Source organism: Propithecus coquereli, unplaced genomic scaffold (assembly GCF_000956105.1).
Source record: "Propithecus coquereli isolate 6110/MARCELLA unplaced genomic scaffold, Pcoq_1.0 Scaffold179, whole genome shotgun sequence".
NCBI lineage: Eukaryota > Metazoa > Chordata > Mammalia > Primates > Indriidae > Propithecus > Propithecus coquereli.
The window spans coordinates 4,775,075-4,792,779 of NW_012142634.1; the positions used below are offsets into that span (position 1 = coordinate 4,775,075).

Consider the following 17,705-nt stretch of genomic DNA (forward strand, 5'->3'; position numbering starts at 1 on the left):
AGCGTGGACTTTGGAAGATAATGGTCTATCAGTGTAGATTTGCTGATCGTAATAATACACGTTGTGGTGTGGGGTGTTGATGGTGGAAGGGGACTTGAGGGGAGGGGCTATAGGAGAACTCTCTGTAGTTTGTTCAATTTTGCCATGAACCTAAAACTGCTCCAAAAAATAGTCTATTTAAAAGGGGCAGGGGAATAGGCAACAAGGATAGGGAGGAGAAAGGCCCAGAAATAAGAAAGCCAAGGTGGGGGGGAGGCAGAGAAGGGAACTCAGGTGGAGTAAAGGAACATTAACAGGCCTGGCGTGGCAGGTGCTTCACAATAAGCCTGTGCGGCGAGGGTTTTTACATGGAGATGCTCAGACTCTGATAGGTGAAAGAATCCATGGGTGTTTGAATAAAGGACAACTCAACTCCTTCCATTACTCTGCTGCCTGCCTTTGAGAAGATCAGCTTGGAGCAGCACAAGGTCGTGCTGGAGAATTCTGGGGGTAAGGTTTGAAAGAGAAGGTTTGGCTAGGAGACAGGGCTCAGTTCTAAGACATCCTCTTCCCTGAAACCAGGAGAAAGGACTGTGGGGCTCTTCTTCAATGGGAAAAAAAGAAAAAAATGCATTTTTGCCATGGAAAGAGGAAGAACTCAGCAAAACCCAGAGTGATGCTTGCCATCTCTAATTGTAGCCCCAGCTACCAGAACGTTAACTTGTGGGTCCAGGGAGGTATTTTCCTAATCATCATAAAAAGGAGCATATATCTTTTCATTTGCCTTCCCCTCAACTAGGTCCAATTTTTTTTTCTCCCAAACTCAAAAGGGAGAATTCAATTATTTTCTACTCTTTCGGTAATAAGGACAAGGCCAGTTTGTCTTTTTCTTTTAGGGGAACAATTTGTGTCCTTGTTGTGACAGCTCAAGAAAGCTGAATAAAAAGATGTTTCTTTCTCAGAATGCATGTGGAAAGAACATTTTGGCTGTCCTGCCAGCTGCTGCTTATTCATTCATTTGACAAACTTCTGAGCAGTCACTAGGAGCCAAGGGCCAGCCTAGCCATTGGGACCACAGAGATGAGTAAGACGTAAGTTCTACCCTCAAGAAGTTGACAGTATGGTTAAGACCCAGACAAGGCAATAGAAGATTCCAGTGCCATAGGACAGGAGCCAGGAGCAGTGAGAATGAGAAGGGCAAGTGCACAGTGCTTTCTAGGCACCTGGGAGGAGTCTCTAACCAGGATGGATGGGGGAGGTGGTCAGGGCAGACTCTGCAGAACAGTTGATCATTCCTCCTAAGGCTAACATTGGTGACCAAAATCCAATCACGGTTATCTTTTGTTTGAATGAACAAATGGGGAACTCTGTTAGTCCTTCCAGAGGATGTCACTCACCAGAGCTGGAGACCACTTGTAAATCTCAACAAGCCATTGGAAAGCTTTTGTATGAAATTCCTTCTGGGCCTCTGGGGCAGAGATTCTAGGGCATTTCATTCCTTTTAAGAAAAGTGGCAGACCAGGAGAACTACTCATGCAAGGGAGGGCGCTGAGCCAATGAACCTCTGTACAACTTGAGGTAAGTATTTAACCACAGGCAACTGTTGTAGCTTCCTGTTTGGTCAAGAAGCGATAAGCAGTGAAACTTCATCTCCAATAGCCAAAAGCCCTGGGAATTGGGCTCTCTGCTTGGTGCGAGGCAAACAATAAAGCTTTGTTGAGCGTGTCTAAAATGTCCACGTGAAGAATGACTGTTGAATGCTTGAGATTTATGGAGAAAAAAATTACAAAATGTCCTAGCTTGATTTACATCGAGGGAAAAAGCAAAAGATAACTATAAGGTACCTATAAGGTAGTGTAATTTTAAGAGGAAAATTAAACCATATATTTAAAAATATATTAAAAATGTCAGGCACAAGTTAATACAGTGGAAGTTAACTCTTTCCATCTGGCAAGGAGAACTTTTTTCAAAATCCTGCCAAATTATTGGATGCCCACCAGGTAGGAAACTGAAATCTGCATCAATCTTAGAAATGATCAAGGTGTCTTTTCCTCACAGATAGCTTTAAAAGAAAAAAACGGTCAGGGTTTTCTGAGTTAGAGCACAGTCCAGGAGCAGGAGGCTTGAGGCGTGAGAAGATTAAAGATGGCTGCAGCAAGCAGGTGGATACCTGGTGTCTTCATTTCCTTGCCTGTATGTCCCTTTAGCTTCCAGAAAAGCCTAATTTGAGCCTACTTGGGGATCAGAGTTTGCCCAAAGCCTCACCCCTTCCTCCTGAATGAAAGGAGGAAAAGGAACTTCAGCACTTTGAGAAACACAAAGTGTATTCAGACCCTGTGCCAGTTGTTTGAGAATGTGGTATGTCTGCTTATGGACAAAATCATAACATTTACTTGCCATTTTCTCTGTGCCTTGTATCCCCTAAGCATTTGGCATGATTATCTCACCCCCCACAGCTGATGCTGTGAGGCAGATGCCATCATTGTTCTCATTTTACACCAGTGGAAACTGAGGTGTAGAGAAGTTAGGTAACTGGTCTAGCCACAAGGGATTCCATGATGCCTGAGACACATGTCCTACCCTCCAAGACCGTAAGTGACAGACCAGGAATTTGATCTCATGTCCTGCTGGCTCCAGAGCCTGTGCCATTACCATTAAAGCAGTGGTTTCCCACTGGGGGTGATTCTGTCCCCAGGGGACATTTAGTAATATCTGGAGACATTTTTGGTTGTCACAACTAAGTGAGTGCCTTCCACAAGCTCAGGAGGAAGACAGGAGCAGACAGACCCTTGAGAGGGAAAAAGAGGGCTGAGAGTAGAGTGGACACGATCAGGCCAAGTCCCCAGGATGGTGACCATCACTTGCAAGGGCAGAACCCACTAGAACTGCTCAGACAAAGGAGCAGAGGATACTGCATCAAAGGCGTGCACCCCTATCAGGTGTTTCACTGGAGGACAGATGGCCAGCATCCCCATTTTCTGACCCAGCCCGCCTTTTTAGCACCATCTCCTGTTACACCCCACCAGGCACCTTACAATCCAACAAATAATGCAGGAGATGGGGCAACGTCTCATTAAGAATGGGGCTCTTGGCCAGGCGTGGTGGCTCACACCTGTAATCCTAGCTCTCTGGGAGGCCGAGGCAGGCGGATTGTTTGAGCTCAGGAGTTCGAAACCAGCCTGAGCAAGAGCGAGACCCCGTCTCTACTAAAAAAATAGAAAGAAATTAATTGGACAACTAAAAATATATAGAAAAAACTAGCCAGGCATGGTGGCGCATGCCTGTAGTCCCAGCTACTCGGGAGGCTGAGGCAGGAGGATTGCTTGAGCCCCGGAGTTTGAGGTTGCTGTGAGCTAGGCTGACGCCACGACATTCACTCCAGCCCGGGCAAAAGAGTGAGACTCTGTCTCAAAAAAAAAAAAAAAAAAAAAGAATGGGGCTCTGTAACCAGCTTTCATGGTTTTAATCCTGGCTCCCTCGCTTTCCAGCAAACTCCCCAAGACTCAGTATCCTTACCTATGCAATGAGGATGATGAATTAAAACCAGTACCCGTGTTACAGGGCTGTGTGAAGATCAAATAAGATACTACATACTACATTCAACCCAGAGCTTGGCCCCATGGTATGTTCTCGATAAATGTTCACCGAAGATAGTAAGCCAAAGGGACAAAGGTCACTGATCACTTCTACCCACCATCTTCCCCCTCACCTTCCCCTATCCTCCCTCCACAAGCAGAGTAAATGGTTTCTCTATAAGCCCTACTTGGTCTCTTTCTCTAATCTCTCATAACACTTTACTTGCCCTTCTCTTTTATTTAATATAACAAACACTATGTGCCTGCTGATTGTGCCAAATGCCTTTAAAATATTAATGCACTTATTCCTCACAATAACCCTTGGGGGAAGTATTAACATCATTTCCATTTTACAGATGAGAAAATGTGCAGAGTTAAAAGTAACTTGCCCCAGGCCACATGCCCATAAGTGGCAGAGCTGGTGTTTGAACCCAGGTGAACACACTCAACCATTGTGCTTCTTTCATGCCCCTTAAAATGCTGAATCTTGAGCTTTGGTTTTTTGTTTTGTTTTGTTTTGTAACAATCCTGTCAGTACTCCCTGCATATACGCAGAGTTCCTAAGCAGCAGGCCCTGAGTGATCTGCTCAATACATGTTTATTGTGGCTGGGCACGGTAGCTCAAGCCTGTAATCCTGACACTCACTCTGGGAAGCCAAGGCGGGAGGATCACTTGAGTTCAGGAGTTCGAGATCAACCTGAGCAAGAGTGAGACTCCGTTTCTACTAAAAAATAGAAAAAAAATTAGCTGGACAACTAAAAATAGAAAAATTAGCCGGGTGTGGTGGCATATGCCCATAGTCCCAGCTACTTGGGAGGCTGAGGGAGGAGGATCACTTGAGCCTGGGAGTTGGAGGTTGCAGTGAGCTATGATGACACCACTGCACTCTAGCCTGGACGACAGTGAGACTCTGTCTCAAAAAAAAAAAGGTTATTAACTGATTAATCACATTGTTAATTGACGCAATTTTCATCAAACAGCAGAAAGCTCTACCTGGGACCTAAATAGGAAAAGAAATGTATTACTCCAAAGGCTAAAATGGGCTGGGAGCAGGGAGGATGCACACCAGACTGAAGTGGCAGGAGGAGGGTGGGTTTCATGGAAGACAGCAAGTGATGTTACCTCTAAGCGTAAATAGGCCCCAGCCAATGAGCTGGGACTAATTAATGCCTCTGAACTTTAAAACTGAAACGAAGACAAGTGAGGTCAAAGCACGAGGGAACTCCACTCTGCTCTGCTGCCTTGGCCTGCACTGTGCTTTACACTTTCACTAGGCAATATGCTTGCTCCAAAGTACCGTGCTCACCACGGAGCACTTGGCTTTACTAATCAACAAACTGCCTGTGTATTTGCGCTACACAATATGTGCCTACAGTGGGAGAGGTTCCCTCCAGAATGCTAGGAGGAAAGGAGAGGTGGGCAGCAAAGGACTGTGGGCATAAGGACAAGAGAAAGCTACCCCTTGGCTTAGTTTTGCCCCCTTGCCACTGCCCCCGCCTTTTTGACTTGAGCTACGGTTGCTAAGTACGAGGGAGGAGACCAGAAGGCTGATGATGTTAACTCATAAGATGGCTGGTGAAATGGTGCTGAGCCTGAACTCCAAGCCAGCCACACATGCTGCTGGTCAGGGGTGAGGAAGTTCTGGGTTCTATTCCTATCTCTGCTTCTAGCCAGCTATGTGATTTTGGGAAGGTCTCTCCGCCTCCCAGAGTCTCAGTTTTCTTGTCTATTAAATCATTGGGCTAGACTACAGCACATAGTTTTGTCATTGTTAGTCCTTATTTCTTCTTCTCTTTTAAGAAATTGAAATGAAATTCACATAACATAAAATTAACCATTTTAAAGTGTGGGATTCAGCAGTATTTAGTAAATTCACAATGTTGTACAACCACCATCTAGTTTCAAAACATTTTCATCACCCCAAAAGAAAATCTCATACCTATTAAAATCAGTCCTCATCCCCCACTCCTCCCAGCCCCTGGCAACCGCCAATTAATTATACTTCTTGAAGTTTCTTTGGATTTACCTATGCTAGATATTTCATATAAAAGGAAATATACAATATGTGTATTTTGTGTCTGGCTTCTTTCCCTTAGCATAACATTTTCAAGGCTCATCCATATTGTAGCATGTTCATTCCTTTTTATGGCTGAATAATATTCCATTATGAACTACAGTATGATTTTGAGCCCAAAAATTATGATCCCGTTTTCCTTTCAATCATCTGCTCAACACACACACACATAATGAAAACCAACTAAACACGAGGCAGGTGCCAAGGGGAAATGGTTGAGAGATATGTGTCCCCTCGCATCCAAGGCAGTCCTTTCCAAAGCAGGGGACTGGTACCCAGAGTGGCACCTAGTGGTATCTGAGATGATTTCAGGAAATACACTGCTGGGGAAGTGGAGAGCAAAAAGAAAAAATAGCATCAAATCTCAACGCCAGATAAGTATTGTCTTTTAAATTCTGAGTCCTTCTGATTACATCACTGAAAAGGTCTCATGCGAGACTGGATGTCTCTGACCACCACTCTCATTCCCCCTTTTTAACAAAAAGCCTCAGACTTTCAGCAGACAACTGTATCTAGCTGGAGCTTAACAGCATTTTTTTTTTTTTTTTTTTTTTTGAGACAGAGTCTTACTCTGTTGCCCGGGCTAGAGTGCTGTGGCGTCAGCCTAGCTCATAGCAACCTCAAACTCCTGGGCTCAAGCGATCCTCCTGCCTCAGCCTCCCGAGTAGCTGGGACTACAGGCATGTGCCACCATGCCCGGCTAATTTTTTTTCTATATATTTTAGTTGTCCGGCTAATTTCTTTCTATATTTTTTAGTAGAGACGGGGTCTCGCTCTTGCTCAGGCTAGTCTCGAACTCCTGAGCTCAATCTGCCCGCTTCGGCCTCCCAGAGAGCTAGGATTATACAGGTGTGAGCCACCGCGCCTGGCCAGCATTTTGTTTTAATGTGTGTCAAATTACCTTATATTTGTAGCAAGTTACAAGGTTTTTTTCATTTAGTAGAGACGGGGTCTCGCTCTTGCTCAGGCTGGTCTCGAACTCCTGAGCTCAAACAATCTGCCCGCTTCGGCCTCCCAGAGAGCTAGGATTATACAGGTGTGAGCCACCGCGCCTGGCCAGCATTTTGTTTTAATGTGTGTCAAATCACCTTATATTTGTAGCAAGTTACGAGGTTTTTTTCATTTATATTATTTAATGTTTTCTTTTAATTTAAGTTTTTAAAAAGTGAGTCAATTTAACAAAATAGTAAATAACATTTAGATGATATACAGGTGTGAGCCACCGCGCCTGGCCAGCATTTTGTTTTAATGTGTGTCAAATTACCTTATATTTGTAGCAAGTTACAAGGTTTTTTTCATTTATATTATTTAATGTTTTCTTTCAAATTAATTTAAGTTTTTAAAAAGTGAGTCAATTTAACAAAATAGTAAATAACATTTAGATGATATGCAGACTTGAGACAGTAAGTTGGTAATGGAATGTCTAGTGTTTGGAAAATACCTGCTTAGAGACTTGTCCCATTTACTGTAAGGCCACCGTATGATTTTTACCTATGTTTGATGTGCTTGCTTCAAAGTACAGTGCTTACCACTCAGCATTTGGCTTTACTAACGGACAAAAACCAAATTTTAAATTTGTCACTATTCTCCCAGTTTTGGGAAGAGTCCAAAATGGAAGCCCACACCCAATCCCACAGGTTTCCAGGCCAATAAAGCCTTGATGTGTCTGACCCAATTAGCTTATTAAGGGACTAAACTACGTTAATAATTAATTTTCTATCTTGCAGAAGCCAGAAGGCTTCACCTGCGGCCCAAATAGGACAGGGATCCTTTCACAGAAATGGTAGAAACAGGAATCTACACAAGGGCAACAAAAAAATCCGTAGGAAATATGGAAATACTTAGCTCCCCTCCTGGGTTAGTTCTTTCTAGGTTGGGACGACAAGTAGGAAGACAAAGCGTCGTTTTCCCAGCCATTCAGCCGTAAAGGAAATTTCTCTCTCAGGGGCCCGAAAAGGCAGGAGGCTCCTCCAGGCCCCGCCCCCGTCACCCAAGGCCCCGCCCCCCGTAGGCCCCGCCTCCCCTGCGTCTCCGCCTGCCCTGCGACTCCTGCGTACACTGAAGATGGCGGCAGCTGTGTGCAGGTTGCTCCGGGTCTCGGTGAGTAGCTGTTGTGTGGGGACAGGCGTGTAGACACCGTGGTGGCTCCAGGAACTTGCTTCCCAGGCAGATCCCGCTCTCCTGGGCCTGGGGGCCATTCGCCCTTCGTCGAGGTGTCAGTGGGTAACGGACCCAGAGGCCTCCTCCCGGGCAAGCTCCTTGCGCCTGCGCAGAACCGCCCTTCTCCCGCTCCCTTCTCCCGCTCCTTCCTAGCGACCGGCTCCCCGAGTCCCTCCTGGCTGTGAGTCTCCGGTCCCCATCCCTTCCCCACCTAAGTAAGCATCCGGTCCTGGGCCTGGAGACATCCTGGCCCCGCTCTGTCACTGACTCTATGACCTTGGACAAGTGACTTCGCCTTTCTGAACGTTTTTATTTTCCTTAAGTTGAAACAATGATGCCTGTATAAAGGCATTGCTGTGAACAGCCAGTTAAATGCTGGATGGAAACACGAAAAGTGCTAAAGTAACAAAAGGCACCCGCCCCCCTTGGGCCCCCTCCCGGCCCACCTTCCCGGTGTCTCTGCCGTTGTTTGTCCTTGTTTTCTGCTTTTCTCCTGGCAAAGCCCAGTGCTATCTTGCTACCCACCCTTTCTCATGGTGGGGTTCAACGCAGGCCGTTCTTCCTGAGTCATTAAAGTTGAGCAAACATTTCCCTTGAGCCTTGTCCAGACTTTCCCAGAGGCTGAACCTTGCTCTACTTATTTACTTCGTGGGGCTGGAGACCTTGTCTTTTGTAAGGAAAGCCTTGACATGGTAGCACATGCTCAGCAGATAGTGCTGGGAAAGGGCTTAAATACACAAGGTCTGGCCAAATCCCCGGGGTTTTGAACCCTCTGTGTTGCTTTTAAGAGCATGGAGTTTTTAATTGTACAGTCTTCGAGCTTTTATAGTTACCCTCCACCTTCCAGTCGGCAAAGGAGCTAGAATCAGAAGGGAATGTTAAAAACATGGAGACCCAAATGATGCTCTTAGAGTTTTGGGTTTGGTATTTGGTTCACGGGGACAAGGACAGCTGAGGCCACCATTGGCATGATGCCCTTTCAGCAGGACCAGGCTTCAGTCACCAGTCTGGAAAAACTTTCTGATATAAAGTGTTTTTCTTTCCAGGTTGCTCGACATGTGAGCACCATCCCTTGGGGCATCTCTGCTTCCGCATCCCTTAGGCCTGCTGCTGTCAGAAGAACGGGCTTGACAAATGTGTTGTGGTCTGGTTCTGGCCAAGCCTTTAGCACCAGTAAGTGTTGTTATGCCTTAGTTGGACCCAGGTAAAGGAAACTCAAATCATCGTCTCTGGACAGGGGTTCTGAACCCTGGCTTTACATTGGATTCACCTTGGGAGCTTTTAAAACCACAGCACTGCCCCAGTACCTACCCCCCAGACAAATTAAATCCATCTCAGGGGTGAGACCAGGATGTCAGTATTTTTTAAAAGTTCACTGGGTAATTCTAATGTGCAGCCAGGTTGAGATTCACTGAGGCAAACTGCCCTTGTCACATTTCTGTTTTAGTTGCCAGAGCTTTCTGAGGGCATGAGGTCGGGGGAACTCAGATGCCTTCCGGGTCTGCTGTGAATGAAGGGGTGTGAGTGTTGAGCAGCCTGTGGGGACCGGAAATGACAGCTGCTCTACGATTCAAACCTGTCTGCTGGCTCCAGCTAGCCACTTAGGAACCAGACCTGTCTAATGGGATCCTCCGTGACCTGAGTGAAACTTAGCTGTTTCTTGAAATTTGCACTCCATTCTCTAGGATGCAAACTTTGCTGAGCTCAGCCTTTGATAACGATTGGTATTTGAAAATACCTCCTTTAGATTTGTCTAGGCTTTGAAAAATCATAAATGGTTTAGGAGATATACTTTAGCAAAGCCTTTGTTTGTGTGTGAAATGTTCTAAGAAGTTTCACATTTTTACTACCCTGGGTCTTTAAAGTATTTCTAGTAGTGATTCGATGCTACAGGTTAAAACTTTCCTCCATTAGTCCCAAATCCTCATCCCAGCAATTTCTCCTGTTTCTGTTCATGGCAGTCCCAGGCATTTTGACACTGCATCTCCTTTGTCCCTCATTCCCAGATAGAAGCAAGTCCTCTCCAGTTTTGACACATATCTTCATCCATTCCTGTCCTTTCTGCCACGACCCTCCCCTCAATACCTCTTACTGAGATTACTGAAATCACCTCCTAATGTGTCTCCCCTCTTCTTGCTCCTCTTACCTTCCTCTCAAACTATCTTCCTAAAAATAGCAGTCTCCTCTTGTATCTTCTCCTAAAAACCTCCCGTGACTCCCTGTTATCTCTCCTATTAAGAACTGACTCAGCAGCCTGGTGTTTAAGGACCCTTGAAGCATGGCCTTCAGCCCTTCCTGCTTGCTTTGTCCTCAGCAGCCTGTGCCACAGGCAGTTCCCTGCACGTGCCCTCTTCCTTCCTCCTTCCTGCCACTTCCTCCATCTCATCTGCCCTGTCCCATCTAGACAGGACAAAATCTGAACCATATTTAGAATTCATCCCTTGTCTCATGTCTTCCTTAATTTCATCCCTACTACCTTTGTCTTCCTCTTTTTAGTTTCCATAGCACTTAGAATTCAATTTGTGTACAGTCTAGAACTATAGAAGGAGAAATTACTGTACAGTTGGCCCTCCATCTCTGTCTTAGGTTTAATCAACCACAGATCAAAAATATTCTGGGAGGCTAGGCACGGTGGCTCGTGCCTGTAATCCTAGCACTCTGGGAGGCCAAGGTGGGAGGATCGCTTGAGCTCAGGAATTCCAGACCAGCCTGAACAAGAGCAAGACCCTGTCTCTACTAAAAATAGAAAGAAATTAGCTGGACAACTAAAAATAGAAAAAATTAGCCGGGTATAGTGATGCTTGCCTGTAGTCCCAGCTACTGGGGAAGCTGAGGCAGAAGGATGGCTTGAGCCCAGGAGTTTGAGGTTGCTGTGAGGTAGGCTGATGCCATGTTACTCTAGCCCGGGCAACAGAGCAAGACTCTGTCTCAAAAAAAAATATTCTAGGGGAAAAAATGGATGATTATGTCTGTACTGAATATGTACAGACTCTTTTCTTGTCATTGCCTAAGCAATGCAATATAACAACTGTTTACGTAGCATTTACATTGTATTAGGTATTATAAGTAACCTAGAGATGATTTAAAGTATACAGGAGGATGTGCATAGGTTATATGCAAATACTACTCCATTTTTTATAAGGGACTTGAGCATCTGGATATTGGCATCAGCAGGGCTCTTGAAAACAACCCCCATGGATACCAAGGGACAACTGTACCTAAGACGTACAGTTGAACTGAATCTTTTAATTGATTTATACTAATAATTAATTACAGTGAGAAGTTTAAATAAAATCAAATACATGCTTGATGTAGCAAATGATGAACTACATATGTGTGTGGGTTTTTTTCAGGTTCCTCGTACCATGCCCCTGCTGTCACTCAGCATGCACCCTATTTTAAGGGTACAGCCGTTGTCAATGGGGAGTTCAAAGACCTAAGCCTTGATGACTTTAAGGGGAAATATTTGGTGCTTTTCTTCTATCCTTTGGATTTGTAAGTGTATTTTCTATGATGCTTTCGTGTCATTCTGAGAGCTTCCACACTGAAATTGTCTACCTCTAGTTACTCTCCTTGTCAAGGGAAGTTTTCTTTCTGACCCTTTATTCCTGATGGCCTTGTTGATTACAGCTTGCATCTGTAGGTGATTTACAAGTGATAAACTTGCAGGGTGAAGTGGTTTTCCCTTTAATGATAGGGTTTTAATATGGCTCTATTTTATGTGCCCTGGAGCAGTGATTCCTTAAGTTAGCCTATGAAGAAGTTTTCACTGTTCTGGGGAGAAATGAGAAAAGTAATGATATTAAAATGAATTTTTCATAGATACTTTATTTAAATACAACCTTTTTATTCTTAAAATGTGTCCCCTCCCCCATTTTTGATACAATTCCTTCCATAAAAAGGTGGAAGGAGATAGTGGTTCTTTAACCAGTGTAACACTAGAGTCCAGTGAGGATGTTAATCATTTTGCCTATTTCACTCTTCAGTAAAAATTGAACTAGTTTTTGGATTACTTATTGTTAAAATCCTTGTTTTTAAGTTCTCTGATGAAAACTTCTACGCTTTTTCCCCAGCACCTTTGTGTGTCCTACCGAAATTGTTGCTTTTAGTGACAAGGCCAATGAATTTCGCGATGTGAACTGTGAAGTCGTTGCAGTCTCAGTGGATTCCCACTTCAGTCATCTTGCCTGGATAAATACACCAAGGAAGGTACAGCGTCGCTCACCTTGCCTTTGCACTTGTGATGTTAAAAACAGAAAAGATCCCAGGAAAGACCAACCTAGACTTTGTCAAAGCATGACTGGTCTGAAATGGGCTATTTGTAGTCCTTACTTCCTGACAATGTGTGTTTCTGTCTATATCTCTTTGACGTTGTGTATATATTTACTGCCCACTATACTTGTATTTTCTAAGGTATAAGCAGTAACGGTGACAGGCTCTGTGGGCAGGGGAAACAGCTGGGGTCCATTGCCTCCCCCTTCGCCTGTACTCTCTGCAGGTCGCATGCACCCTGCAGGCTTGTGAGAGGTTCTCTGATTTCACTGTTCTGTGTGATCAGTATTCTTGCCTAGAAACTTGCTTGGAAGAATTAAAATTTTTAGCTATGCTACTGGACTATTAAGATCAGATTATTTTTTTATTACTCTGCCATTTTTTTGTTTGAGAAACTTGTCTTCAACTAAAAGAATGCTTTAAGAATTAGGCTGGGCATGGTGGCTCACACCTGTATATCTCAGCACTTTGGGAGGCTGCCAGGAAGATTGCCTGAGGCAGGAGCTTGAGACCAGCCTGGACAACATAGCCAGACCCTGTCTCTACAAACAATAAAAAAATCAGCCAGGCGTGGTGGTACACGCCTATAGTCCCAGCTACTGGGGAGGCTGAGGCAGGAGGATCATTTGAGCTCAGGAGTTCAAGGCTGTAGTGAGCTATGATGACGCCACTGCACTCTAACCTGGGCAATACAGTGAGACCCTGTCTTTAAAAAAAAAAAAAAAGAATTAGAATAAGGTCTATAGTATTATCTATAGTATTATCTGGGATTAAATTCTGCTTCTGCCCTTTTCTAGCTGTGACCTTGATCAAGTTACTTAACCTTTGTGTGCCTCAGTTTCCTCATCTTGATAAAAGTAACTATTTCAGGATGCTTGTGAGGAAGAAGTAAGTTAATGAAAAGATTACAGAATAGTGCTTGGCCCCATTGTTCATGCTCAGTTACTTTTACCTATTGTCATTATTGTTGGTCTCAAACATTGTAGTACCTGGTCAAGAATGTTGTGAGACCATACAAAATAACAGCCAGTCATGTTTGCATTTTTAATAGAATGGTGGTTTGGGCCACATGAACATCGCGCTCTTGTCAGATTTTACTAAACAAATTTCCCGAGACTACGGTGTGCTGTTAGAAGGCCCTGGTCTTGCACTCAGGTAAGATCCTATTCCTTATAAACTTAAAATCATTTTCATGCTTAGTATTATCCTGTTTCTTAGGGGATTTATATAGACCTTGGTAAAGCATTTTTTTTTAAATCCTTAATTTTAGTCTTTTAGTAAGCCTCATTCGGGGGTTGGCAGTCTTTCGGAAAAGGCTGAGACTTGTGTGCTCCCTCTACCTGTGGCAGGAGAAAGACCCCCTCTGGGTCTCTTTGTGAAGAAGGGTATCTGTGTCTTGATGGTCACACTGCTCCATACTCCGAAACCATCCTCCTGGCAGTGAAGCCCGCCAGCTGTTTGGAAAGGGGAGGAGTAGCCGTGTGAAAGGCAGTCTCCTGGGATGGTGACAATCTTGTACAGCCCCTGGAATCAAAGAGACCTGGGTTTGATTTTTCTTTTTTTAAATTCACTTACTTAATTAGGCTGCATGACTTTGGGCAAGTGGTTTAACCTCTTTGAACCCCAGTTTTCCCATACCTAAAATGAGGATGTACCTCATGGGTTAGGTGTAAGAATTAAATGAGTGGTGCAGCTAGAGTTTTTAGCATCGTTCCTGGCAGCTGTTGTTCCGACCTCTGTCAGAACAGATTGTCTTTTCTGTCTGCATCAGTCTCTGGTTAAACTTTTATTCCTTTGAGTGTGAAAAGCTTTCAGTCTTACACAGTCGAACAAACACAACCTTTCTGGGAGGGGTGAGAACTTAGGTCTTAGAGCTGACATTTGAAGTCTGCTGAGAACAGGAGTGAAGGAGGGATTGGGCAGAATTTGACCTCCAGGCAGGAGGAGAGGGCCTTGATTTGCTGTGCCTCACAGTTGTGTAGGACCCAGCTCGCCAGTTCTCTCTTGTAGCTGACCTCTAGCCTGCTCTCCTCGTGGGTTACACCTAGGATTTTAGGGTGGCATCTTGGCATTTGGGCCTTTTTGACTTCTTCCTTTAATAACCTAAAGTCTAGCTCTTTCACAATTGGCAATGGCAGGAGAAAGTGCCAGCTGTTTTTATCCCAGAGTCCCCTTCTCTGTGGAGAGTTGCTAATTTTTCAGTTATGTCCCTTCTGGTTTTAATATCAGGATTAACAAGAGAGAGAAGCCGAGTGTGGCTAGTAAGATGCAACTTTCTTTCTGGAGTCCATGGGCCCTGCTCCATCCCAGCTCTGCCTTTGTTTTCACTGGTGGACTCTAGCTGGCTCCACCCCTAGGAGGCATGCACCAGGACCAGTTGCCTCAAAGCCCAGACCCCCGAGTGCCAGGCCCAGGGAGGGAGAGCACCTTTTTACCTTGAGTTTTCTGTAACTTGACTTTTCCCTAAGTGATCAATACTTGGAATTCCCACATTCTTTTAAGATGGTCTTTTAAGACCTCTGGGTTAAACACCTGAGTGCAGTGGTGTGCACATGTCCCATTTATTCAGGAGGCTGAGGTGGGAGGATCACTTACTTGAGCTCAGTAATTCGAGGCTGTGGTGAGCTATGATTGTGCCTGAGAATAGCCACTGCACTCCAGCCTGGGCGACACAGACCCCAGTCTCAAACAAAACAAAAAACCAAAAACTTCTAGGTTAAACATATCTGCATATATCACAGTAACACTAACACAGAAGGTGAACACAGACCACTGGTAGGGTGAGTCATCTCACTGCAATGCTGCTAAGTAATAAAAAGTGATGGGTTTGGTTTTCTGCTCTGCAGAGCTTAGAGCCAGTAAATTCTTTCTACAGAGATTTTCCTATGGGATTTGCCCCCATTTACCCAAGAATTCACTCATTTAATAACTATTTATTGAACATAGATAATATACATCTCTGTCCCTTCCCATTTGCTTATGATTTCTTGCCAAGATTTGATACAGCAGCCCAAAGAATGCTTGCCAGATCACTAATAGGTAAAAACAAATCTTCACTGTAGTTCAGTGACTTTCAGATACTGTGTGGCACAATTTAAGGGCACAATTTTGAATTTGTAAATGTGACCATATTGCATGTTTTCAATGGTGACCTGGTCCAGTCCTGCCTTTGTGAAAGCATCTGTCATCAATGAGATTGTAAGTTTTCTGTACAACGATGAAAATCCCATTTTAAAGCATATTATAGAGCTTCATAAATTTTATTAAAAGGAGAATTAAAGACATAAAAGGGCAGAAGTCAGACTGTTTCTAGTTCCAGTGCTGTTGAGGTACTAATGGGGATAAATTCTGATGCAGAGGTCTCTTCATAATCGACCCCAATGGAGTCATCAAACATTTGAGTGTCAATGATCTCCCAGTGGGCCGAAGTGTGGAAGAGACCCTCCGCTTGGTGAAGGCATTCCAGTTTGTGGAAGCTCATGGAGAAGTCTGCCCAGCAAACTGGACACCGGATTCTCCTACAGTAGGTTTTTTTCCCCAAAGCAGTGGGATCCCAGCAGCGTCCCAGGTCCTTTCTGCCTCAAGGGCTGTTGGCTGGGAATATGCGCAAAAGGGAGCCTGCCCTTGAAGCAGGGATGTAGCTGGTGCGCAAACGGGGGAAGCTGCTGGTGGGTAGACGGCGTGGGGGCGGGGCGGGGCACGTGGGACCCCTGTGGGCTGTTAATGTAACTTCCCCCATGTGTTTGAAAGGAAACAGACCAATCTTGAAAAATTTAAAGAACTTTAGGTTGAAAATTGGTAGCTTTCAACTCACTTTTGAGACTATTGTCATAAACTCCGTTACCCAATTAAATGTTTTTGTATTTTCAGATCAAGCCAAATCCAACTGCTTCCAAAGAATACTTTGAGAAGGTAAACCAGTAGATCGCCCGTGTGTACCTGCAGCTTCTCACACCAGAGGAGAACCACAGTTGGAATCTGCTTTTAGCATTGCAGAGATGATTGTTGTGGAAGGCAAAGAACCAATTATGCTTGTATTCATAAATATTACTCTATAGTTTGTTTTTGTAATGCTGGCTAAGGCTTTTTAAATGTGGTTAGTTGCTAGCATAAAGAGTACTTTATTGGTAACATCTTGATGGCTAGCTAGCTAGTTTCTGCAGAATGCCTTGTTCTCCTGTTTCTTAGATCATGTCTTCAATGGGTAAAAGAAACACTCTTTTTTCTTAGCCTTACTTAAACCTTCGTCTACACCAAAGTAGTACGACAAGCATCAAAAGCCTCTGATCAAGGGTCCTGAAATTTTCTTTTTGAATTTCTTTGTATTACACTGAATCTTTTAAGGTAACAAAGATCACAATTTAAGTTGTTAGCATCAGCAGTCTAACTTAACTCTCGCAATGGATGTATGTGTGATTGAAGAAAATGTGAATCATGTTATAAAAAAGCGCGGCAAAGTGACTTAACTGATCATGCATGGTCCTCATCCCTGAGATTTATAGTTTATATAGTCATTTTACTGATTGTATTCATTAGCTAACTTAGTGTCTACATGTTTCTAGACATTGATTAGGTATAATTATAAAGGATATTTATTGAATCCAGGGATTGCCTTTGAAATTATTATAATTTTCTTTCTTGAAGTGTTCATTATCAAATGTATAAAAAAATAAACATATTTTAAAATACTTGCATTTTGAAACCATTAACTGTTGAATCAGCTTATTCTGGGGTCTGTTTTTCCTTCTCTGATTGTATCAACAAACATTTATCGGGCATTTACCACAAAGATGGGCCACAAACGTGAATACAATGCTGGCTCCACACTCAAGGAGCTCAGTTTAGGGGAAAACAGATATGGAAACATTATTCAGTAAATCCTTGAGTGCCTACCACGTGCCGTGTGCTGATCAGGAGGTGCAAGAATGAACAAAAAAATTCAAGCCCCTGTCTTTATGCTCATATTCTAGAAGGGAAGCACAATAAAATTAAAATACATAGAGTGTTTGGAAGGAAAGTAAGGTGGAGCAGGGGGCTAGAGCAGAGAGTTGTAGGTGTTGTTCTAGATAAGGTTGTCAAGGAGAGCCTTAAGGGAAAGTCAGTCCCTCTGGGTCTATTTTCTCATCTGTAAAATGAGGACAATTGTACCTATCTTAGGGTTTTGATGAGGACCAAATAAAAGAAAACATGTAGAAAGTGAGGGAATTAGAGGGATTAGAAACCGCTAGGCAGAGGGCATGGCAAGTGCAAAGGCCCTGAGGCTAAAGTGGGCTTGGGATAGATGGAGAATTGCAAGGAGGCCATGTGACTGCAGTAGTGAAGGAGGAGGATGGTGGTGAGGGTGTCCAGAATGCCCTTATGGGCAAGCTAAGGACTGGTTCTGTTCTGGGATGGGAACCATCAGGAAGGTTTTGAAAAGAAGAGTGACATCAACTTGTCCTAAGATGGCTCTGGCTCCTTTGTTAAGACAGGACTATTGGGGTCCAAAGTGGGGAAGGAGAGGCCAGCTGGGCTGACTGTGTGACATACTTCAGGATAGAACCAACAGAATAATATGTTCTGCTAAATACTGTGGTGCCATAGATGGATTTCTGGGGCATAATGTGGACACAGCAGGGGGCATCTTACTCAGTTCTGGAAGTCA

The 17,705-nt window shown here is 44.0% G+C and overlaps 1 protein-coding gene across 1 annotated transcript; it reads left to right on the plus strand.

The window, feature by feature from the left end:
• The first annotated feature begins 7,638 nt into the window (after positions 1–7,638).
• PRDX3 (peroxiredoxin 3) lies at positions 7,639–16,675 on the plus strand. Its single transcript, XM_012642409.1, has 7 exons — positions 7,639–7,729; positions 8,836–8,962; positions 11,143–11,284; positions 11,863–11,998; positions 13,113–13,216; positions 15,419–15,584; positions 15,932–16,675. Exons 1-7 carry the CDS (start codon positions 7,694–7,696, stop codon positions 15,983–15,985), a joined length of 765 nt encoding a protein of 254 aa, XP_012497863.1. The 5' UTR covers positions 7,639–7,693; the 3' UTR covers positions 15,986–16,675.
• Positions 16,676–17,705: the final 1,030 nt, after the last annotated feature.

Excerpts from the sequence above, each read along its gene's own strand:
- PRDX3 (XM_012642409.1), top strand. The coding sequence starts at position 7,694 with ATGGCGGCAGCTGTGTGCAGGTTGCTCCGGGTCTCG. Across the intron at positions 11,285-11,862 it reads TTCTTCTATCCTTTGGATTT|CACCTTTGTGTGTCCTACCG; the intron begins GTAAGTGTATTT and ends CTTTTTCCCCAG. Across the intron at positions 15,585-15,931 it reads GGACACCGGATTCTCCTACA|ATCAAGCCAAATCCAACTGC; the intron begins GTAGGTTTTTTT and ends TTGTATTTTCAG.